The 25,732-nt window shown below is 41.3% G+C and overlaps 1 protein-coding gene across 11 annotated transcripts in view; it reads left to right on the plus strand.

The window, feature by feature from the left end:
- The window catches only part of LOC120940381 (amphiphysin-like), a 288,182-nt gene that overhangs the window by 77,444 nt on the left and 185,006 nt on the right, over window positions 1–25,732 (plus strand). For all 11 annotated transcript variants that reach the window (XM_040353191.1, XM_040353198.1, XM_040353200.1 and 8 more), the window contains exon 2: window positions 18,754–18,834. In XM_040353191.1, the coding sequence (XP_040209125.1) occupies window positions 18,754–18,834 (81 nt within the window). The remainder of the gene's footprint in view (window positions 1–18,753; window positions 18,835–25,732) is intronic.

Genomic DNA, 25,732 nt, shown 5'->3' on the forward strand with positions numbered 1-25,732 from the left:
ATTTATACAGAGGTGTAAAACAGTTGTTAATATTTATAATCTAATTTGAATTGCTCTTCTGTTTTTTTAGTCATGTGACTGGCATAGCACCAATCAGTGCTGTGCAGACACAGACTTACACACTGTAGAGAGCATACATCAGCAGACTAATAGAAGCCCCTCCCAAAGATCTTTTCCTGCAGATGCCAAATAACAGGGAAAGATCACATGACCACAAAAGAGCGCTACAGGGATAAGGTACATATTTTTAAAACAAAACAAAATACAGTGCCATTATTGGTTTATGTGATTGAATGATGGCAATTCAAGGGGTTGTAAATGTTTGTTTTTTATTTTCGAAATAGGTTCCTTTAAGCTAATGCATTGTTGGTTCACTTACCTTTTCTTTCAATTTCCCTTCTAAATGTTTTCTTAGTCTGAATTTCTCACTTCCTGTTTCTCCTCAGTAAGCTTGCCCCATCATCCGAGCCGTTCTGGCTGGGGGTTAGTCAGCCAGAACAGCTTACTGAGGAGGAACAGAAAGTGAGAAATTCAGACAAAGAAAAAAAACATTTAGAAGGAAAATCGAAGGGACAGGTTAGTGAACCAACAATGCACTAGCTTAAAGGAACCTATTTCGAAAATAAAAAACAAACCTTTACAACCCCTTTAACACTTCTCTGTTTAGTATCACTTTAAAATAAAAAAAATGGTTGTGCTTAAAAAATATATTACACGCAGGAAGGTGTACTGTAAAGCAAGAAGTAATTTGCTTTGCAGTGGATATATGATTTCATTCGTAATGGTTCATTTTTGGGGTATTTTAAAATATTTATTAAGTTCATTTTGGTAATTTTCCATAGATATAGGCAAGGTAATAAACTTTGTCAAGTAAATATATATTTTAGGATGCTTACTGGTGGTAGGAAGTAGTCAACTATTTGACTAGGCAATATCCTTATCTCCTGTTACCATGTGGATTTTATGGAAAATAAATGAAACCTCAGCAGTTGTAGATGAAAGAAAATTATATTGCTAAAAATCTTCTTGGGTCAGAGCAGACTGTTGCAGTAGAGATAGTTTTAAATATCTTAAGGGTAAAGCATAATATTCTTTTCAATTCATATTCTTAATCATCTTTTATAGACAACACAATATAAATCTTTGAGATATTAATTATATTTTGCAGACTGTTTTGTAATGGATTTGGCCTAATGCACACTTCAATTTTTATTTTATTTTTAGAACATAGAAGTGTTTTGATGCCCTTTGTATATTTATATGGTTTTAATGCCTTTAAGGTCATTTAATGTGTCTGTACATGCATTTTTGATGAATTTATAGTAATTTTCTGATTGGCAGCACTGGTGGGCACAGATTGACAGCACTGGTGGGCATTGTTGGGACTGTACTGATAATCAGGACACTGATAATCAGTGCCCTGATGATTATCAGTAGGGTTGTCCCGATACCACTTTTTTAAGACCGAGTACAAGTACCGATACTTTTTTTCAAGTACTCGCCGATACCGATTACCGATACTTATTTTTAATGTCATGTGACGCACTAATAGATGGCACTGGCTGATGGGCACTAAAACATGGCACTGACTGATGGCTGCCAGTTGCACTGATGGATGGGCACTGATAGGTAGCACTGATTATGCAGCACGGATGAACACTGATAGGTGGCATGCACTGATGGCTGGCACTGAAAGATGGCACTGATAGGTGGCACGGATGGCTGGCACACACTGAAGGATGGCACTGATAGGTGGCACACACTGAAAGATGGCACAGATAGGTGGTAATGATGGGCACAGATGAAGTGCACATATAAGGCTACACTGATGTGCGGCAATAATGGGCACAGTTAGGCGGCAATGATGGGCACAGATGAAGTGGCACTTATAGGGCTGCACTGATGTGTGACACAGATAGGCGGCAATGATGGACAGAGATAGGTGGCACTGATAAGGGGGGCATTGATATAAGGTGGGCTGTGAGCTAATGGGGGTCTCCAAGGGGGGTGCTGCTGATCTAATGGTTGGTTACCACACATTATATCAGCAGTCAGTACCCCCTCTTAGAGACCCCCATTAGCTCAAAGCCCACCCCCCTCCTTAGAGACTTCCAGGGATCAGCTGGCCCTGTCCTCTTTAAGACATCGTTCATGTTTTACAAGCGTGACCTGGGAGCCACTGCAAGGAGGGAAGTGTGAGAGATGAGCTGGGGTGGGGGGGGGGACAGAGCTGCTCTTGGGCTCCTCGCACTCGCGCTCCATGCAGACAGTGTATGAGTGAGAACAGATTGGCAGGTTATTACTCACATGCACACTGTTCCCCGATAGCTCCAGCAGCACTTTCTTCTGCTCTCCTATCTCACCTCCTGAACCGCTGATTTTTGTCAGGGCGGGGCCGGCAATACAAAGGCATCTGTCGGGGCAGCTCATTCCACTGCACACACCGCAGCCATCTCAGTACAGTGAGGGATTTGTCCCCGCCTGCTGACTTCCTATTGTACGCCGCCTCTCTCTTCCATCCCAGGTATCGGGTGAAGCATCGGGAGCATTTGCATGAGTACAAGTACTCGTGCAAATGCTCGGTATCGGTCCCGATACCGATACTAGTATACTAGTATCGGTATCGGAACAACCCTAATTATCAGTGTACATGTCCCTTTTAGAGAAGCCGGTTATCAGCGTGAGGAAAGGAGTGGCACTAACCGGCTTCTGTTTACATCCGTGATCAGCTGTGATCGGCACATGCAGATACAGGGGATAGGAGATATCCTGGGTAGCTACAGGTAAGTCTTATTATAGGCTTACCTGTAGCAAAACGTGGCTGTAAAGGGTTTACAACCACTTTAAGCCTACTGTACCTAAGACACAAATGTGGTATGATATAATGCAGGCCCCCAATGTCCCAGAACCTTTCTTGGGATATGATAAAAAGCATCTCACAAACCTGGGCCATGTATTTGACTCTGACCTTAGGAGTCTTTTTTTTGGGTACATAAATTATGATATGTATGATGGGAGTAGACTCAGACTTTACTTAACCACACTACTTTAAGCCATGCTCAATATTCAGTGCAACACACCCACACAATTTTTTTGCTGCACAGGCTGCATTTTGTGTTTGCTCTTGTTTGTCTCTCTTTCTTAAATAAGAAAGTTAGTAGGTATGAATAATGTAATGTTGAGATTTAACACAACTATGGTAATATTATATAAAATTGTATTTCAGTTTGCTAAGTTCTAACTGGCAGAAATAGAATAAGTTGTTGTATAACATCTTCTGGCTGGGTAATGATACTGTTGTTGTAGACTTATATCATTTGGCCTTGTGGTTTATTTATATAATGTACTATGGAGGAGTTGTATATTGTGTAGGCCTGTCACCATTAAACTATGACCCTAAAAAAAACACTATTTTCATACTCACTAGCAGTAATCCACACCCACTATTCGCAATTAACCACTATAAGGTGAGTCCTCACTATAATTTCCTCTGATAGGCCCCAGTCCAGCACTGATTTTACTGGAAGTAATATCATTAGGGCTGTTACTGATTAACATTTTCGTTTTCGATTAATCCATTTTTTTAATCGACTAATTTTGATTAATTATAACGCACACAATTTTTTCACCATATATAGTCCCAACTGTAATTAGGGTTGCCAACTCATCCCTTTAAAACAGAACAGATATTAATTACACAGGTTCTGTGGCTGATTAAGGAGGTAATTAAACTCACTTGGTGCCTTATCTGCATTAAATTAGTCTCAGAACCTGTGTAATTCATATGTGTTCTGTTTTAAAGGGATGAGGTGGCAACTCTAACTGTAATATCCACAGACATCTCCCCCACTGTAATATCCACAGACATCTCCCCCACTGTAATATCCACAATCACGCCCACTGTAATATCCACAATCATCTCCCCCACTGTAATATCCACAATCACCTCCCCCACTGTAATATCCACAATCACCCCCACTGTAATATCCACAGACATCTCCCCCACTGTAATATCCACATACATCTCCCCCACTATAATATCCACAGACATCTCCCCACTGTAATATCCACAGACATCTCCCCACTGTAATATCCACATTCACCCCCACTGTAATATCCACAGACATCTCCCCACTGTAATATCCACAATCACCCCCACTGTAATTTCCACAATCTCCCCCACTGTAATATCCACAGACATTTCCCCCACTGTAATATCCACAGACATCTCCCCACTGTAATCCACAGACATCTCCCCACTGTAATCCACAGACATCTCCCCACTGTAATATGGTAATATGGTCCACATCTCCCCCACTGTATAGGAAGATTAGTGCTTGCTTAGTCTTACCAGAGAAGCCGGTCGAACACGAGCAGTTGAGGCCGGGTGATGACATCTGCGTGCCGCTCTAGGCTCACCTAGGCCGCCGCAGGGTGGACCAAGATGGCTGCCATTCTGGGAGCTAGGCCGAAGCCGCAGCCTTTCCTATGGCTGAGACAGCAGCGGAGCTCAGCGGGTCACGTGGGGACCCGTTGGGATCACGGATCATTTACGATCCGTTGCACCACTAGTACCGATCAAAACGATTTTAACGAAATTAACGATTAATCGAGGAATTAATCTTTAATTTCCACAGCCCTAAATATCATCCAACATTTTGTGCCTGTGTTTTTCCATTAGTAAATCCATATTTTTAATCTCAGTAGAGGCATAGCTTCATATTTTTTTATTATTTCTTCACATGAATTATAAGTCAGAATGCTTTGATACTGAATTATCGTTGCTGTAATAAAGAAATGTTTTTCGGTTTTCCTGAACACTCTAAACTTGAGGAGTGTACATAATTAATTAGCGTATATACAGCAGCCAGGATATCCTGTTGTTATAACACGTTCCACCTGTAGAGTTCTGATTATATTAAACTCCCACTGTGTTGTTGTGCAGTGGATATAATACTTTTATGAATAAAGATACTCGGTAATGGTTGCGTTGATTGTTTTCATGAATAAATATATAGTTTTAAATTATAAGGATTGCACAAACTAGGTCAGGCACTAGGGAATCTGTTTGACGAGTAAAAAAAAAAGCTGTGGGAACAGCTTTTTTTTAGTGATTGTAGCATAAAAAACATAATATTTAAGCAAAAGCAAGGTTATCAGTGGCAGAATTATCAATTAAGTGCAAGTCAAGTAGACTGAGATGATTGTGCTGGCAAACACAAAATTTATAATTAATTAACAAGTCAGAGGCCCTTAACATTACTATCCCTCCCACCCACACCAGTTTTAAATTTAAATGGCCTTCTACAGCATTCAAATACCTAGGCATTGTTTTTCAAGGAACCTCCAAAAGACTAAGGGCTAGATTCAGGTAGGGGCGCGCATTGTTACGGTGGTGCGGCGTATCATATTTACACTACACCGCCGTAAGTTAGAGAGGCAAGTGCTGTATTCACAAAGCACTTGCCTCCTATGTTACGGCGGCGTAGCGTAAATGGGGTCGGCGTAAGCTTATTTTACCCCAAAAACGACGGAAGCGCCACCTAGCGGCCAGCGTAAATATGCACCCTAATATGCGACGGTGTAAGAGACTTACGCCAGTCGGATCTTAGGCTAATGTCGGCGTATCTTGCGTTCTGAATACAGAAAGAAGATACGGCGGCGCAGCTTTGAATTTACGCGGCGTATCTATAGATGCGCCGGCGTAAATCAATGCTGAATCTAGCTCTAAATTTCCCTCCCTTGCTAGGAAAGATTAAACTTTTACTCCGCAAATGGAAGGCAGGGCTGTTTTCATGGTTGGTCGTTGTAACATAATCAAAATGACAATTTTCATGAAATTCTTGTATTTACTCAATTCTACATCCATTTCCTTGTCAAGGTATTTTATTGAGTGAATATGATAATCAGGTACAAATCTTGTGTTATACAAGTTGTAATAATTTATCCAACTTACAACAGGTTTGGTAAAAAAAAAAACTTCATGGTCCACTATATATGTACCGATAAGTAAATTAGATAAACTCAACAGAAAATAGAAATGTAAATAAATCATTACATCAAGATATTTCTACATCCATTTTCATTACCTCACATTTTTTTTGGTCATCCACAATCCTCCTCAAAATAATTTGGTAAAATAAGCATCCGTGGCTTAGGCACCATATTTTTACCATTCCCACAGGGTGACTGCCCTACCAGACCTAACAGTATACCACTCAGCATGCCACCTAATGCGTATAATAGTTTGGTGCAAACATGATCCTAATAAAGCTTGGATCACCCTGGAACAATCAAATTCCAAAATACCATTGCAAAGCCTCCTTTGGTGCTCAACTCCCATTGCAAAACATTTTAAATCTCACCTCATCCTGCCATTGGCATGGCACTTAGCTCATAGCATAGCCCAAAGACAATCATTCAACACAATTTCTCCCCATCCCTATCATCTATTTCCCCATTATAGGGAACCCGTATTGCCCACCTTCTTGCCAGCTTCACAGATGCATACTTCCAGAATTTTATAAAAGCTAACATATACAGTGTAATGCTTTCCATATCTGTGCAGGATTAGGTTGGCCATCATTTACATACCTGACCTGACATCTTACACTGGCCCCTATCACCTAACTTTTTAGAACGCACTTCAACTGCATCATTACCCTACTATACTACCATCTGCAGTGGACCTTAATGCTCATTGACAGCTTTTTAGAGACTGTGGGGATGATTTGTTAAAACTAGAGAGTGCAAAATCTGGTGCAGCTCTGCATAGAAACCATCAGCTTCCAGATTTTTTTGTCAAAACGTAATTGACAAACCTGAAGTTAAATTGGCTATTGGCTACCATGCACAACTGCCCCAGATTTTGAACTCTCCAGTTTTGGTAAATCAACTACAGTAAAACCTTGGTTTGAGAGTAACTTGGTTTGAAAGCATTTTGCAAGACAAGCTATTTTTTTATATAAATTTTGACATGATATACAAGTGATGTCTTGATATACAAGTAGCGTCATGTCACAACAGAGTATAAAAGAGAAGAAGAGAGTCACCTCTAAGTGTAGCCATATGGTTGCATTTAATGAAGGTACAACATTTAGCAACATATTGCTACACTTATGCAGTGTACACACGATCGGTTTTACCAATGAAAAAAGTCCAATGGACTTTTTTCATCGAACAAACCAATCGTGTGTGGGCCCCATCGGTCTTTTTTCCATCGGTGTTAAAAAATAGAACATGTTTTAAATTTTTCAATGGAAAAAAAAACAATAATAAAAAACAATCGTCTGTGTGGAATTCCATCGGAGAAAAATCCACGCATGCTCAGAATCAAGTCGACACATGCTCGGAAGCATTGAACTTAATTTTTCTCAACACGTCTTAGTGTTTTACGTCACCGCGTTTTGGACGGTCGGAATTTAGTCTGATAGTGTGTATGCAAGACTGATGAAAGTCAGCTTCATTGGATTTCTGATGAAAAAATCCATCAGAGTTTAGACCATCGGAATTCCGATCGTGTGTACAGGGCTTTAGAGGTGCCTCTCTTCTCTTGTATACTCTAGCTCCTGTTGAATTTTGCTTCTAATCCACTTGTGGAGGCTTTCATTTGTGGATGGACATTTCATGGTTACACAACCTTTCACATTGCTATAATCTTTTTATATGGACTATAAACTGAAGGACTTATGAATAAATGGTTGTGGAACGAATCATTTGAGTTTCCTTTATTTCTTATGGGGAAATTTGCTTTGATATACAAGTGCTTTGGATTACAAGCACGTTTCTGGAACTAATAATGCTCGCAATCCAAGGTTTTACTGTACTGTGTAATGAATGAGGTCCTTATTTTTCCCTAAAAAACAAAAACAAATTTGAAAAGCCACCTCCCATCCTTCATTATTGCCCAGGAACTGGACTTGTTGACTTCCTTCACAACAGAACCATTCCTAAAGCTATATCTTCTGTCATATAATGTTCTATATGCACCAGAATACAAGGGTATAATTACAAAACTCTCTAATTCGATGGTACAGAACACAAGAATACATAAGATAATACCTTCATTATTACTATTACTATTGTTATTTCTATGTTGGTTACTTCTCAGTCCGTGACAGTTCTTGAGTGCTATCTGGTTTCGTCAGGGGTGCTTTACTATGAGGGGAGGCCAATAAGTTCTTACCCTCACCATGGTCTAGATGTGCTAGGGATCTGAAATTTTGCAGGATTATAGGTGGATAACTTAGTAATATGCATGCCAATTATTATTATTTGTTTTGTAAGTCATGGTGAATTATAGTTAGAACCAAGAGAAATGGAGTAGGTGTCATGCTGGACAAAGTTGAAAAGGCTAAGGTGCAACATTCATCCATTAATCACGGCTCGGTATTCAACTTTGTCCAGCATGACACCTACTTCATTTCTCTTGGTACTAACTATTTTTCATCATGACCTACAAAACTTGGCATGCATATTACTAAGATATACACCTATAAACTTGCAAAATTCCAGATCCCTAGCACATCTAGATCATGGTGAGGGTAAGAACTTATTGGCTTCCCCTTGTATGTGCATAAGTAGTCATACTTCTCTGTACTATTGGCTACGGCTGATGGGTGGAGATTTTTCTGTCGGTGTTTGTTCATTGAAATAGTTTCAGGTCTGGTTGCTTGGCAGGAAATAGCACAGCTGTAATGGAGCATATTGGTAGGGGAGTTGTAAAGGGAGTTCTGGTGTATTGGATAGGAAAGGGTGGATCAAATGCTGCTCATAAGCATTAATGAGTATACTGCCTTCCCAAACTTTAGCTTGTTTTATTCCCCAGACCATGTGCAAGTCTGTGGGTGCATATTTTTTTTCAGATTCAGGCGTATCCCTTCATAAATCAGCTTTAGATCTGCAGATGCTTTGTATTACACTTGATTTTTTGTATTTATGACTGTATGAATCAACTTCTGACCCCATAATATTTACACCTCCATGTCATGTGTGGCCTTGTACTGAAAGCATGTTGATAATTTTGTGTGTGGTTGGGTATACAGCAAGCTAAACATTTATGCCGCATACACATGGTCGGAATTTCCGACAAGAAAAGTTTGATGTGAGCATTTCTCAATTTTTCCAATCATCTGTATGCAATTCCAACGCGCAAAAAAAACATGCATGCTCGGAAACAAGTTGACACATGCTTGGAAGCATTGAACGTGGGGATCCCTCCAAAAAAAACATACCAGACCCTTATCCGAGCATGCAACCTGGCAGGCCATAGGAAAAGGGGGGACGAGAAAGCTGCCCCCTCCTGAACCATACCATGCCACATATCCTCAACGGGACAAGGATCTCATCTCCCATGCTGTTTTTTTTTTATTTTTATGTATATTGGATCTGGCAATACATTACAGCCACAAGCAATTTTAAATCAAATTTTTTTCTTTGGAAATTTCATTTTGCTGCAGTAGTGTTATCACCATGGGAAAGATGCGCTACTTTACAGGCACAATATTTAGAGGAATATTTCATTTTTATTGTTTCACTTTAAGCGTTATTAAAAGCACTGCTCCTAAAAAAAACTTCAGTTTTAAAAGCTTTTTTTTTTGCATTGACACATGTCCCCTAGGGCAGTTCCCGAGTCCCCATATACTTTTTATGGCAATAACTTGCTTATAAGCCTTTAAAATTAACACTTTAGATTTTTCACGTTCCGTGTCCCACAGACTTTAATGGTGTTCATGTGTTCACACACATTTTTTGTCTATTCACATGTTCTGGTGTAAATCCAGCCCTTCTTAAATGAAAACATAGCCAAGTTGATTTACCAAAGGTATAATCTACACATGATTGGGTATTTAAAGTTAGCACAGCTGCACATTAGTGAAGATAAGTGAAGATTTCCAACTCCTTTAGTAAATCAACCCTGGGATGGCAGTGGCTAAAGAGGAGATGAACAGGCCTTAAAATTCCATCTTTCATTCCAAGCCCAGTGTCTATTCCCTACCATCAGAAGTGATCCAAGATAATCACTGTGTGAAGCGTCATCATTTATTAAAAGCAGACCAGTAACATATGAAAGAAGATTATGGTGTTGTAAAGCAGACTAAGGTTAATGAAGAAATATATTTTACCTGTGAAATTCACACTACTGCTGCCAAGTAGTCAAAAGTGGAAATTCAGCAGTTTTGGCACCTTTTATTTTCATCTGACACCTTTAAAGAAAGCTGATTAGTAACTGCAGAAACGCTTCTTGGAGTCAGAAGAACATAGCATGATTTTATTCAGCACAGCAATACTCAGAGAGTTATGCATTCATTACATTATAGCATTATTCTGGACAATAACAAACTTGGCAGAAACATGCTATTTGGCCTTATCCGCAAACTGCTACAGTACATGTTTTCTAGAATGCTACACTTGTCTTATTAAACCTCATTCCAAACTGGTGTGTGGTGAAAGAATTTTGATATAGTGACAACTGTGCATAGCTTGCAGAATGCATGCTTGATCAGCACCTATTTAGCACCATTCATTTCCTTGCCCTATTATAGGTTGATTAGTAAAGTCTTCTAATGAGCAGAAGCATGCAATATTTATAATACCATATTTATAAAACATACTGTAACAATAGATTTGTGCTAATTATGCTTGGCAGAGGAGTCACCAGGATGAACACTTCATTCTGATTATGAAGTTTGTTGTGATGGGGTAGATAATAAAATTGAAAAAATAAAATAAAATACAAGATTCTCATGGGTCTGTGCATTAGCCCTGAACTATCATTACAGTAGATACAGCCCTGATACGAGTAACACATTTGGTTCCTTCACAGTTTTGTAGAAAGGAGTTTTTTGCATGGCTGCTTCCGTCGTTTCTCTAGGGCTCCCTTATTTTATCATTCTTATGTGTTAATAATTTGGCAGAATAATGATGAAATCATTATTTTGTAACATTTGTATTGTAAATCTAACAATGCCAACAATATCGAGTATACAGGAGCTTTATAGTATACATGTAAGGTAGCCATAGATCTAACCCATGGTGGGAAGGTCTGTAGCGTCTCAACTCATGCACGGTCCTTGGAGTGGGACCCTTCAAACATGTGGACATTGAGGTACAGTAGGTGAGAACAATGGTCACTTTATAATGAATGACATATAACACAGCCTTCTTCAAGGCTTTCAAAGTGTTATATGAGTTGGTCTAATATTTGCCTTATATACCTTTTAATTGAAACATAGCATTCCGTCGCTAGCTCTTGAGAGGCAATTGGCGAGAAAACACATTCAATGGGCTGCTTTTCTTCTACATATGCTCTGAATGCTGCCAATTGCCAGTAAAACAAAATGGTGTACACACACATCACATTTTCTATACAGCATTTGGCATGATCTCATTTGAATTAATATTGCAAACGTATAGAAGTTCTCTGGTCTATTTCTGTGGAATGTTTCTTGGTTCTTTTGTAATGAGGTGAGGAGGCTCAGATTTGCTGTGACCTTGGTTTTGCAGTTAATTCTGTTGGTTCAAAGTTCTTGACTTTGATAAATATTTAAAAAAAATTGGCAGGACCTTTAGCATAGTGTGACCAGACATCCCTGGTTTCCGGGGACAGTCCCCGGATTGAGGACACTGTCCCCGGACCAACTCTGTCCCCGTACCAAGTCTGTCCCCTGTTTTGTTCCCGGATTGGACTTGAACAGGGGCTGGGGAAATTTCAAAGACAGTCAGTGCAGAATAAAAAAATAAAAATCTGAATTACACACTCCTGCTCCTCTGTTCCTACTAGTTTAGGAGGGTGTATTTTTTCCATTATCTGTGCCCCTTTCTGATGATCATGTGCTGGTCGGAGTGGAGGGAATATTTCTTCAGTTTCAGGTGCATGCCCATTAAGCTCCACTCACATGTTCTTCTGCCTTGACTCAAGTCCCGGCCAGCGCCTGTCTGCTTATTTTCTTGCCTTCCCTGGCGGAGTGATCTTCCTCTGCTCCCCACCCAGTAGTAGCCAGAGCCCGGAAAATAAGGCTTGACAGGCTGTGAGGCTTGCTGCGGCAGTGACAGACAGAGAGTCGCTGATTGCTGCCATTACTAGTAAGAAAAAAAAATATGTACCCGGATTTCATTTTAAAAATCTGGTCACCTTACTTTAGCAGGAACTTTAAACCATTGACAGAGGGCATAGAGTTTAAGCCAGCCCCCTATTATAAAAGGAAGTTTAAGTAACCATAGATAGCCATAATTAATGGGTGGGAGCTTTAGGTCAGTGTTTTCAAAGCTGCTGCCGGGAGAAGAAAGCAGTAGGATATATGAAAACAAATTCTGAGGCTATCTTAAAGTAGATAACAACAAAAACCTGGGGAATGCCCTGGGAAAAACCAAGCCTACTTACCGACCAGCTTGCAGAAAACCAATTAACCTGTCTACAGTATGCGTTAAAAACAGGGGTTCGGTCCGCACGCATTTGCAAATGCATGCGTGAGCCACAGAGCCGCGCCAAGGCACCCTGTAATCTGTGGTCCTAACACTAAACAATGAGCGTCCCCACAGTGGAGGCACATACATTTAAATGGATAGACAGGGGCAGGTGAACTGAAGGGAAGCCACCCCTTCTTAAAGGTACAAGAGCACACCAAGCACCCAGCATGTAGCACAATGGCTGCAAAGGTGTTGGTGCACTGATGGACCAATATAGACACCACAGGTGAAGCATAAACATGTCCACTGCCCCCATCTATAGCTGACCATAACAGTAAGTAGAATTGGAAGGCTAAAGCAGATAACAACAAAAACCTGGGGAATGCCCAGGGTAAAACCAAGCCTACTTACCGACCAGCTTGCAGAAAACCAATTAACCTGTCTACAGTATGCGTTAAAAACAGGGGTTCGGTCCGCACGCATTTGCAAACGCATGCGTGAGCCACAGAGAACCCATTAAAATAGTTGAGAATAGTAGCAACCAGCAGTAACTGTTGAGGCAAAGGTAACATCGGTCAGAAATATGGAATGTACAGCACATCTTACATAATAGGACAATAAAGATTAGGTAACATTTAACATAGCATTAAGGCTGGGTTCACACTGGTCCAACAAATGCTCCGACATTGGGAGCTCATGTCGCATGACGTGTGAAAATCAATGTTTCCCTATGAGAGCCGTCTTAACTGGTCCGACACAAGTCGGTTCGACTTTGAAAATGATCCCTGCACTACTTTGGTCCGACTTTGATCCTACTTCAGCCAATTGAATATCATTGAAGTCGGATGTCCTTACCATCCGACTTTTGACATCCGACATGTGATTACAGCAGCAGTAAAAGGAATATATCTCACTCTGGGATTGTTTTGATTGGTCAAAGAACAATTCAGACTATCACAAAGTCGGATCAAAGTAGTATCCTGTTCATGAAAGTCGGATAGATGTAGGACCGATGTCGCAGAGCAAAGTAAGATGAATGTCGTACTACTGTCGTGTAGTATAGTGAGAACCCCCCCTATAAATAACCTAATTTTGTTGCTTTGCAGCCTGAAATGAAGATTGGCATCTCAGTGCAACTTATAACATCCAAATAAAAGATATACAGTAACTCCAAGATGTAAAAAAACAGGGATGAAAAAAGGATCACCCCCTTGTGTTAGTATTTTGATGAACCACCTTTTGCTTTAATTACTTCCTTTAGTCTGTTGGGATATGTCTCTGCTAACTTTGCACATCTAGACTTTGCAATATGTGTCCTCTTTGCAGAACTGCTCAAGTTCAGTTAAATTGGATGGTGACCGTTTGTGGACTGCAGTCATTCGACAGATTTTCAATGGTGTTTCTGGGCTCTGACTATGCCATGCAAGGAGATTCACCTTTTTATTTTTGCTGTGTGCTTTGGGTCATTGTCATGTTGGAAGGTAAACCTTCTTCCCATTAACAACTTTCTGGCAGAGGGCAGCAGATTTTCCTCAATAATTTGACGGTATTTTGCCCCATCCATTTTTCTTCTATCCTGACAAGTGCTCCAGTCCCTGCTGCAGAGAAACACCACCATACCAGGATATTACCACCTTCATGCTTAACTGTAGGAATGGTATTATTTAAATGGCGAGCTGTATTGGATTTCTGCCAGTGGCCTTTCTTGAGGAGTGGCTTTTTTTCTTGCAACCCTCCCATACAAGCCACATTTGTGGAGAATTTAAGATATTGTTGTCACATGATCACAATGACCACACTTTGTCATGAATTACTGCAACTGCTTCTAAATTGCTGTAAGCCTCTTGGTAGCCTCTCTGACCAGTTTTCTTCTGGCTATTTCTTCCAGTTTGGAGCAATGTCCTGATCCAGGGAGCGTCTGTGTTATACCAAATACCTTTCACTTTTAATGGCTGTGCTTCTAGACATTTATAAAGCCTTTGAATTTCCTGACTTGTGCCTGTCCACAACTTTATCCCAGAGATCTTTTGACAGTACCTTGCCACCTATAGTTAATTGTTTGCTTCAGTTACACTAGCTGGGACTGACATGCTCCAGGGAAGCTCGTTTAATGCTGAGATAATCAAATTGACCACAGCTGATCAAAGTTGAAAGTCAAGAAGGTGACTAGCTACAACTGATTGAGTTTGCAAGTCATTTTTAGGCGAGGGATGATCCTTTTTCCAATTCAGAGACTGTTTTTTTTATTTTATTTTATTTTGTTCAGACATGTTGGTGTTATATCTTTCACTTGGATGTTATAAGTTGCACTGAGTAAATACAGCTGGATAAAACAAAAACTGTGCCTGTCTTAATTTCAGGCACGGAAGCAACACAATGTGATTATTTTAAAGGTGGTGATTCTTTTCTATACCCAGCATACATTCATATATATATATATTTTGCAGAGTATGAAATGTTAAATCACTAATCAAAAAAATTAAAACAAGCATTAATTCATGTATGCTTACGGTATTTTTTTTAAATCTATTTTCAGTTTAACCAACAGATATCTGATACATGCAGGACAATTGTAATATTATTTAGTTATTTAAAGGGAACACATCATCACTTTCACAGTCATACAAAATGCTTGCCTATTTTAAGGAAAACACTTGTTATGGCTTTTAAAACCTGCTTTCAGCTTTTGTTTGCATAAGTAGATGTAAATGCAACTACAAAACACATTCACAGTCACTAACTTGTGGAATATAACCAGAAATTGTGAAGTCTAAATCCAGTAAATGTTTAATTTCTGTCCCTATTGGCAAGACTTTATATAATGTCCTGCCTGTACAGTAAATGAGGGATATGGGTGTCCCCATGACAGGAAGGCACTAAAAAATACTGCCAGCTTGAATTCTTAGGCACTCCACTAATATGTAATACATTTCTGTTTTTGTTGGGAAATTTCCCTTAATTTCCTGTCCTGACAGGAATTGATGGAAAATCACCTCAAAACAGACACAGTCTACAATAAAAAACATAAAATAATTAGTATAATTTCCTCCTTTCTCCACAATAAAATATAACGTTTTGGATAGAGTTAGGCTTGTCTGTGTATGCACCCTACAAATTGTTCTTAAAGTGTTTGTAAAGGCAGGTTTTCTTTTCTATGCATGGAGATAAAAAACATTCTGTGCGCAACTCCCAGCCCCCTCTTATAGCTCAAAAAGAAGAAAAAGAAAGGCGCACCAGCCTAGTGTGTTACCGTTGACGATATATTAAATAAAATAATAGTAAAAAACTACTCACAAAAGAAATGTCATAGTAGGCTTGTCAACAACGATGTGATAGATACCCTTCGAGCCACACTCCAGATTAGGGGCGTAGAGGTGTGTCACTGCTGACTGACGCGTTTCGAGGCGACAATGACCTCTTCATCAGAGCCCAGCAGTGCAGGCCCTTCCACAGTCACCCCTTATATACAGATGCATGTGCACACATCACACCCACCACAAGCCACAGGGTACCTCCCAGGGGCCGACCAGACTCCTCCCAACAATTGATGGGCAGTCCCGGAAACTATACACAAATCAAGGGATGAAATTGATAACAAACAAGTGAGTGAATAGATAAATGAAGGAAGGGATAGAAATAGCTGAGATGATGCTTCTGTTCCCACTACTGGATCTTCAGTACTCCTATCTAGTACATCATTATTATATTATATTATTATTACATCATCTCAGCTATTTCTATCCCCTCCTTCATTTATCTATTCACACACTTGTTTGTTATCAATTTCATCCCTTGATTTGTGTATAGTTTCCGGGACTGCCCATCAATTGTTGGGAGGAGCCTGGTCGGCACCTGGGAGGTCCCCTGTGGCTTGTGGTGGGTGTGATTTGTGCACATGTATCTGTATATAAGGGGTGACTTTGGAAGGGCCTGCACTGCTGGGCTCTGATGAAGAGGTCCTTGTCGCCTCGAAATGCGTCAGCCGGCAGTGACACACCTCTGCCCCCCCTAATCTGGAGTGTGGCTCGAGGGGTATCTATCACATCGTTGTTGACAAGCCTACTATGACATTTCTTTTGTGAGTAGTTTTTTACTATTATTTTATTTAATACATCGTCAACGGTAACACACTAGGTTGGTGCGCCTTTCTTTTTCTTATTTTTCTTCTCTGCTAGGATTTTCCCCATCCATGAAGGGCAGCAAGGCCACTGTTACTATTTTTGGCAGTTGTGGAATTTTCCATGTGAAATTTTGAACAATTGTTGGACAATCCACCCGTGCGCAGGAGTTTGTTTTTTCTGTACATCCCTCTTATAGCTCAGCCTATTCTTGATCCAGCAATGTGCAGAAGAGCCAAGGCTCTCTCAGTTCTCTCACTTCTCATTGGTTTAGAGATAGCAGTTGCTCACAGCTGTCAATCACAGCTAGTGAGCAGAGAGCTGGGGGTGGAGCAGAGCACATGTTCCCAAATAGGAAGTGGCTTCTTATGAGGGCGTTCAGCAGGACGGGGCCAGGAGTGCCAAAAGGGATCAAAGAAGAGGAGGATTGGGGCTGCTTTGTGCAATCATTGCACAGAGCAGGCAATTCTAACTTGTTTGTTATTAAAAAAAAAAAAACCTTTAGAATAATTTTAACTTTTCAAGCCCCACTTGAGAAAGTTTTTTTTGTGCTCTAGAGAGAACAGGTATAGTAACTGCTATTGTTATCAGTCTAATCCTTGTCTTATAGGGGCACAATTGGAGCGCTTACCCCCGGAGTGGTCACTGAGAATTTGCCCAAGTCTCCCTTGCTAGTACAGAGGGACATACACACTGACAAAACAGCCTCAGTCTAGGAGATATCTTTATTGCTGAGTAACTTGAAACAGGAGAGTGGTTCAGGGGTTCAGGATACTCCACACCAATCAATATGAGAACAAACTTCTAGCACAAATTCTTATACAGTAGCTAAAGACACACATGAAAGCCCCAAAGTAGGTCTTACTCACAATGTCCAAGGAGATGACTGCCACCCAGCTTCCACAGGCAGTTTCCGCAGGGAGGGAGATAAAAGACCCATCTTCAGACAAAGACTCCAGAACAGTGCCCTCCAGCCAAAATCATTTTAGCAATCTTCTCCAGGCCCAAATTGCAATTCTTGTCACACTCTAACTGCCTCCTGGGGACAGCAATTCCTGGAGAACTGGAACCCTCTTAGCAAAGGAAGAACACTCCAGGCTTCCCAAATATGTATCACCTCCCAAGCCACCTGTTTGATGCCTCCTTCCAGAGATTGGTATAATATATATTCATAACTGTTTATTGGACTCTTCTTTTCCCTATATTCTGGAAGCTTCTCCCAGAAGCAGGTAGGATAAATCAAACAAGCAGCTTAGGAAGCCCTGACCAGTCAGAGCAATAGGTCACCACTCCACTGACTATAGTGAAGTGAAAAACTAATTTTAGCCTAACAACCTCACTAGAGGAGAGTGCTACACAGGGAAGAGGAGTGTGCATAGTGGGCATCATTTCCTGGTGAAAAAGGTTGGTGGCTGCATGAAGACATGCCCTAACTATAACATTCTAGCATTTGCTTCAAATTATTATAATTTTTTTTTAAAGGAGAATTATTACTTCGTTTTGCACTCCTGTGACCCAGATTCAGCCTAAAGCGAGCTAAAGCCTGCTGTCTGCTGAAGTCACAGAGTTCTGCAGGGATTCTGGCAATAATGATGGCATCCTCCCAGATGCCTGACTGGCAGCTTGCTCAGCCTCTTAGTACACCTCTGAAAGCCTGAGCCAGCTACTTCTGCCCATTTTGCAGTCTGGCACTTCTTTGAAACCCTGGAGGGGTGACTGGCAAGCACCATTCTGTGCTCAAAGCATACATGAGAACTGAGTAATTAGTGATCTTTGATCATCCAGTTCTCAGGCTAGAGCCAGCAGGGGACAGCTGCAGCATTGGATCCATGCTGCAGCCATCTGTGTGAGTATGTATGTTTATTTTTTGGGATTCCCACACTTCTCTTTTAACACCCAGATACCAAGTAAATAATGATTCTTGTTTATTATATCTTGCTCATTTTATATAGAACCAAAGTTGGTGTGCTGTGTAAAAAAAAATATAGAAATAACAATCGTCAACATCATCATAATTATTATCAACAGTTAATCTAAATTAGCAGCTTGCATCCTGCCTGGCCATTATACAGGAGCTCATTATGACTATGTATAACAACATGGATAGCACGACAAAGTTCTATTTATAGTACATACTGGAATTAAAGTGTCTTATTCTGAGATAATACCATACACAATACACATATTCGTTTGTTCCTAATGCTCTTTCTTATTTTGTGCCATTCAGGTGCTTCAGAAACTTGGAAAAGCAGATGAAACAAAAGATGAACAGTTTGAAGAGTATGTGCAGAATTTTAAAAAGCAAGAGGTATGTTGCATTCTCATTATATTTCAGTTTTCAGTAAGATCTTTTTGTTTAAATGTTGCACTGCATGTTTGGCAACCTGGACTCTTCTTAACCACTTAACCCCCGGACCATATTGCTGGTCAAAGACCAGAGCACTTTTTGCGATTCGGCACTGCGTCGCTTTAACTGACAATTGCGCAGTTGTGCAGCGTGGCTCCCAAACAAAATTGGCATCCGTTTTCCCCACAAATAGAGCTTTCTTTTCGTGGTATTTGATCACCTCTGCGGTTTTTAGTTTTTGCGCTATAAACAAAAATTGAGCGACAATTTTGAAAAAAATGAATATTTTTTACATTTTGCTATAATAAATATCCCCCAAAAATATATAAAAAAATATTTTTTTCCTCAGTTTAGGCCGATACGTATTCTTCTACATATTTTTTGTAAAAAAAAAATCGCAATAAGCGTTAATTGATTGGTTTGCGCAAAAGTTATAGTGTTTACAAATAGGGGGTATTTTTATGGCATTTTTATTAATATTTTTTTTTACTAGTAATGGCGGCGATCAGCGTTTTTTTTCCGGTACTGCAACATTATGGCGGACACTTCGGACACTTTTGACACATTTTTGGGACCATTGGCATTTTTATAGCGATCCGTGCTAATAAAAAAGGAATTGGATTACTATAAAAATGCCACTGGCAGTGAAGGGGTTAACACAGGGGACAGGGAAGGGGTTAAGTATGTTCCCTGGGTGTGTTCTAACTGTAGGGGGGTGGCCTCACTAGGGGAAATGACTGATCTTCTGTTCATACATTGTATGAACAGAAGGTCAGCATTTCTATTCCTGACAGGACCGGGAGCTGTGTGTTTTTCACACACACACCTCCCTGTCCTCGCTCGCCCGCCGGGCACGCGCACGGGAGTCGGGGGTGTCCAGGGGCGCGCGTGCCTCCGGCGGCTCGCACACGCCCCTAGTGGCCTGCGCGAGAGCCGACGTATAGCTACGGGCTCTCGCGCAGGGGAACCGACCTGCCGCCGTATAACTGCGGCGGCTGGTTGGCAAGCAGTTGAAGAGGAACTTACATTCAAGGCATGCTGTGAATAACATAAAACCCCCCCAAAAAAAGGGGGGGGGGGGGGACACTGCGCTTGAGAAAAAATAATAGCTGCCAGCGCTAAAAGTCAAGATACACACTTTAAAACAGGATTGACTTCATGCTGGTCTTACATTGGATTCTTGTAAGTGCAATATTTTATATATGCCAATTAAATTGGTTTTATCATACTGCACTATGGAAGCGCCTCCCTTGTTTCTATTTTTGAGTGTTGCTGGAGCAGTATGAGCAGAGTGAGCCACATATGGTTTGAGGGAGACCTATTTTATTTTCCTTGCACCTTGTCTGACCACCTGTAACTCAGTGGTCATTCGTATCAGGGAAATCAAAGGAAAAGGTAAGTGAACCAACAATGCACCAGCTTAAAGGAACCTATTTGGGAAATAAAAAACAAACCTTTACAACCCCTTTAAACTGTCGGCCTTTGCAAATGACTACTTGCAGTTTTGAATGGACTGCAAAGTCACTGATGAGTGGCCTCATAGTTCAATCACAAGCCCTATAGCTTGTAAAAAGTCTGCCTGTATGTGGGTACAGGCTGAAAGGGGTTATTTAAAGTAGTCTGGCATTGCACCCCAGATACGTCATTCAAATTATTTTCAAATAGTCATGGCAGATGCCAGGAGAAGCTCCCTGCTTGCTGTCACTAGAAATGGGGGGAGGGGAGTGGGGAGGAGGAGCCAAAGCTACTGGAACATGTTCATAGGTGTGCGCAGCCTGTAGCATTAGGGTGTGCACCTGAAAGCTCAAAAACACGGTACCGATCTCTTACTGTGTTCATTCGGAAAGGGTAGGGACCGGTAAATGACATTACCCCTTCCCCCACTCATCCTGAAATATCATGTGTGTGTGCCCACTGCAGTAGCCCATGGGAGAGGAGGGAAGCCAGCCATGCTGTTGTAGGGGGCACCGGGCAGCAGGGTGAATCTTCACTGCAGGGGGTGATTAGGGTGTGTCTGGGCACACCTGGCACACCCTGTGCGCACGCCTATGAACATGTTACATATTTCACCCTAAATACTTATCCTTACCCTAAGAACATATCCTTTAAAATGTTTTTTTATCAGCTGCTTGGAACCAGAGATGCCAATTTTTTTTTATAAATGCGGTTATAACCTAAATTTAGAGGATTATGAACAAATGAAAATTCTACTCATAAAAGAATAAAGCCAAAAAGTAACATTTTGACTGTAAAGTTTTAAAAGCAGATTACAAAATATAAGGATGAATTTGGTTTGTTGCAGGTGGCACCACCTCCAAGATTCTTTTTCTTCTAGTGTTAAGTCAATAATGGTTTAATGTATTTGTGTAGATTTATGAAAGATTTTATATTACAATACATTGCATTTCAATGATTTCAACTTGTTATACTTAGTAATGTTAGTATGTTATACAGAAAAATTTAAATTACAATTTAGCAATCTATGTCAGCTGTAATGTACCAATGATAATAACTTAAAAAAACAATTCCTATAGGCTTTTTGGCACACATAAAAAGTTAATTGCAGATGTGTTTAACATTTCAATTAAGCCCTTACTCTCATACTGTTTGAACAGTAAGCTCCAGACATTGCTGTGCTACAATTATTCTGTTCTCTACTTTGGCGTTGTAATTTGTCTGGCACAAAACTGCATATTAATTGCGGTATCTACAGTGTTTGTTTGTCAGAGATTAAAGTGATGTTTTCATCATTTCAACTTTTAATAATTATGATGTATGGTGAAATGCTTTGATTTAGAAAAAAATGCCCCTTATCTCATGTTATGCTGCCTGATGACACAGATCTTCAGTTATTTATTAAACCAATTAGGCTGTCATCAGATTCATACAGTGCAGTTGTGATTTTTATAATATGACTTCTGTGTTAAAATATATGAAAGCCCTGACAATAAACTCCTCTTATTGGCTCCTGTTTGGACTGGTAAATATACCATTGAAAACATTTTGTTGTATCTTTTTAACCACTTCCCGCCGGCCAGATGACTTTCTACGGCCGCAATGTGGATGTTAATTGCCGGGAGGCCGTCTATATACGGCCTCCAGCCACTGGGGGGAGCGTGAGCGCCGGCGGCGGCGTGTGCGCACGCCCGTTGCGTCACTCAGGTGCCGATGTGCGTGCCTGGCGGCCATGATGTCCGCCAGGCACCCGCGATCGGCAGTCACAGAGTCAGGGACATGGATCTCTGTGCGTAAACACAGAGATCCATGTCCTGTCAGGTAGAGGAGACCGATGGTGTGTCCCTTGAATATAGGGATAACCATCGGTCATCTCCCCCAGTCACTGCCCTCCCCCCACAGTTAGAAACACTATGCAGGGCACACATTAACCCCTTCCTCGCCCCCTAGTGTTAACCCCTTCCCTACCAGTCACATTTATACAGTAATCAGTGCATATTTATATTATTGTTCGCTGTATAAATGTGACTGGTCCCAAAAATGTGTCAAAAGTGTCCGATGTGTCTGCCGTAATATCACAGTCGTCGCCATTACTAGTAAAAAAAATGTCATAATTCTATCCCCTATTTTGTAGGCGCTAAAACTTTTGCGCAAACTAATCACTATACGCTTATTGTGATTTTTTTTTTTACCAAAAATATGTAGAAGAATACGTATTGGCCTAAACTGAGAAAATAAATTATTTTTATTTTTTAATTGGATATTTATTTTAGCAAAAAGTAAAAAAAATAAAAACAATTCAAAATTGTCGCTCTATTTTTGTTTATATTGCAAAAAATAAAAACCGCAGAGAAAGCTCTATTTGTGGGAAAAAAAGGACGTCAATTTTGTTTGGGAGCCATGTCGCATGACCGTGCAATTGTCATTCAAAGCGTGACAGTGCTGAAATTTCGCCTGGGCAGGAAGGGGGTATATGTGCCCAGTAAGCAAGTGGTTAAGTGCAAAAATACCTGTTCATCAGAAATGTGTCTTCTGCACACTTCCTGTGTTATATCAAAGAGCCCTTCTAGTTTCTTATCTTGGATTCCAGAATGATTAGCCTTTATGCTGTAGAGATCTGAATGAGAGTGGCTGAGAAGTGTAGCATAAGACAACTGGGCATGGCTGACAACAGTCCACAAGAATGTTGTGTTTTCCGCGCAAAACCGGACCTAGGATCTGAGTGCATTTCTGGTAGATCAACAGGTATTTTTGTGTACTTTAACCCTTTTGCTGTCAACAATTGTTTTTGCATGTTTTGCACATGTAGCCTAGGCCTGTTTGTTTTCATTCAGGGCTGGGAGTAGCTCAGGGCAGGGTTGGGTGACTCACAGGTAGCATCGCTGTCTCCTCCCTCTTCCTTCTAGAAAGTGCTGGAAGGAGAGGAGTGGAGGAGAAGTGGAGCTACCTGGGGTAACTTAAGGAGCCTTGACCACTCCCCAACTTGGATTGGAAGGGCGCATGCCTCCTTAAAAACCTGGGGTCAGCCCAGCTGAGAAGGAGTTGTCATGTGGAAGAACTGGAGTGAGAGAGTGTGGAGGCTGTTGGGGCCCATAGGGAGCTCCCCAGTATGGGGGGGGGTGACCCTAGGCCAGGGCTCAGTGCATCCAGGAGGAGTGAAGAGATCCTGGAAAGAGAGGCACATGAGAGAGCAAGTGAGAGAACAGTTGGAGAGAACACTTCTAAGGCATTGTACACACGGTCGGACCAAACCGATGTGACTGGTCCGTCGGACCGTTTTCATCGGTTCACCTCTGAAGTGGCCGTACGGCCTGAAATGTGTACACACCGTCAGTCCAAAATCCGATCGGGTCAGAACGCGGTGACGTCAAACACACGATGTGCTGAATAAAACGAAGTTCAATGCTTCCAAGCATGCGTCGACTTGATTCTGAGCATGCGCGGGTTTTGAACCGATGCTTTTCTGTACTAACCATCGGTTTGGTCCGGTGGGGCAGCGGTCCATCGGTTCGGTTTTGAAGCATGTTTTAAAATTTTGGACCGAAGGAAAACAGACTGATGGGCTATACACACGGCCGGTTTGGTCCGATGAAACTGAACTTCGGTTCATTCTCATCGGTTTGGTCCGACCGTGTATACAAGGCCTAAGAGTCTCCAGGGAGGACAACTGGTTGCAGCCAGAAGGGTTGGTAAGTGAGCACAGTCGGGAGGACTGGGGAGGCACGCCTGAGAGAACTGGCAGATTGTAGTTTGAGATGGGTGCAGAACCAGAAGAGAGGACTGTGGAAAAGGGCAGTGGAGAGAGGTCTTTGCAGCCAGGCTGGTTGAAGGGCCTGAAGAGAGAGTGGTAGCTGAATAGAGGACAGCTAGCACCTGAACTCTTGTTCTCCACAGGGACCCGAGGTCCCTGCCTGAAAAAAGGCAGTTCACTGAGGCCTGGCTAAAGTAGTGTCAGACCTAACCATGCGGTGCTAGCTAGTCTGGAGGAGTGACAGTCTGCAGCAAGGGAAGTGCTGGTGGAGTAACAGTCTGCAGTATGTAAAGTGCTGGAGGAGTCCGTATGCAGCAAGTGAAGTAAAGCATAAGAGGTCCTAAGCAAGAGTTTGTGCTGGAGAGAAGACTGGAGTGTATATACTAGAGTGTATATAGAAGTCCCAAGCACTGAATATTCTGGGCATCCCATAATTCCCCATTTCCCATCCAAGTTCAATTCCCTCAATAATAAAAAACAAAGCTTATGGAGAGATGGATGTCTGGCTGGGCAGGTTGACAGGTGAACCACTATATTCTGCAACCCTTACTGGGGCGTGACTACACACACATTAAAAAAATAATTTTAGGCCTAAAATTACGTAACTCCCCAAACAATATATATTTTCAGAAGACGGAGTCCCTAGAGCAAGGGTGTCAAACTCAATTTTATTGTGGGCCAAATCAGCATTATGGTTGCCTCAAAGGCCAGTTGTATCTGTAAGACTATATAAATGTAGCTATTCTTTATCATATTAATACCTCTGCATTCAGTTATTATTGGTTTTAGAAATAATTTTAGAACGGAGCCATCTACTGGTGTTATCTAAATGCTGAGACTAGCAGAGGCAGAGATGAGGGGTGCTGCGGCTGCACAGAGTGGCTCAGGATCTTTAGGAGGAGAGTTCTGTCTACTGAGACAGTGTGGGGGGAGGAGCTCTGTCATCCACTTAGCTGCCGATTGCTGGGACAAGGAGTGGGTGGAGATGCAATAGCTGTAGGAAAGGTGTGAGGACCATATGAAATTGTCTGGCAGGCCAGATTCAGCCTACGGCCTTGTGTTTGACAATGTGCCCTAGAAAGTAAAATAGTGGTAGTTACAATTTTTTTTCACGCAATATCACTGCAAGTTTTCAGTAACAAATACACAAAAAAAAATATTTTAGTGCACAAAAACACAACAGTTTACCACTTTCTTGGTAAAAGAAAGGCTAGAGAAATCAAAAAGGGCAAATACTAAGAGCAAAGGCAGATAAAGTATATAATAAATGGAAGCAGGAAAAAAGGCAGTAAAAGAAAGGGACAGGTCAGACCTAAATGCAGGATCTAGAGCAGGGGTGCCCAACCTTTTGAAGAGCGAGGACCACTTAAGCAACTTGGTAACCAGTCGAAGGCCACAATGAGCGTAGCGGGCGGATGACAGGTCGCGGCTTCTCTATTGGCCCTACTATCCGCCCAGATGAAAGGGGATGAATTCTCTTTTATTTTTCAGGTTGGAGGTAGGCGGGCATAAACAGACATCAGTCGCTCTATAGAGGTGAATTAAGGGTCCCATTTGGTCGGGCTGATCGTGTGAAAAGGGCCTAAGACTGCTTTCACACTGATGTGCTGCGGTTTACCCACAGCGTAGAGCACCTGTGTCTATACTGCGGGT

This window comes from Rana temporaria, chromosome 5 (genome assembly GCF_905171775.1).
Source record: "Rana temporaria chromosome 5, aRanTem1.1, whole genome shotgun sequence".
Taxonomy (NCBI): domain Eukaryota; kingdom Metazoa; phylum Chordata; class Amphibia; order Anura; family Ranidae; genus Rana; species Rana temporaria.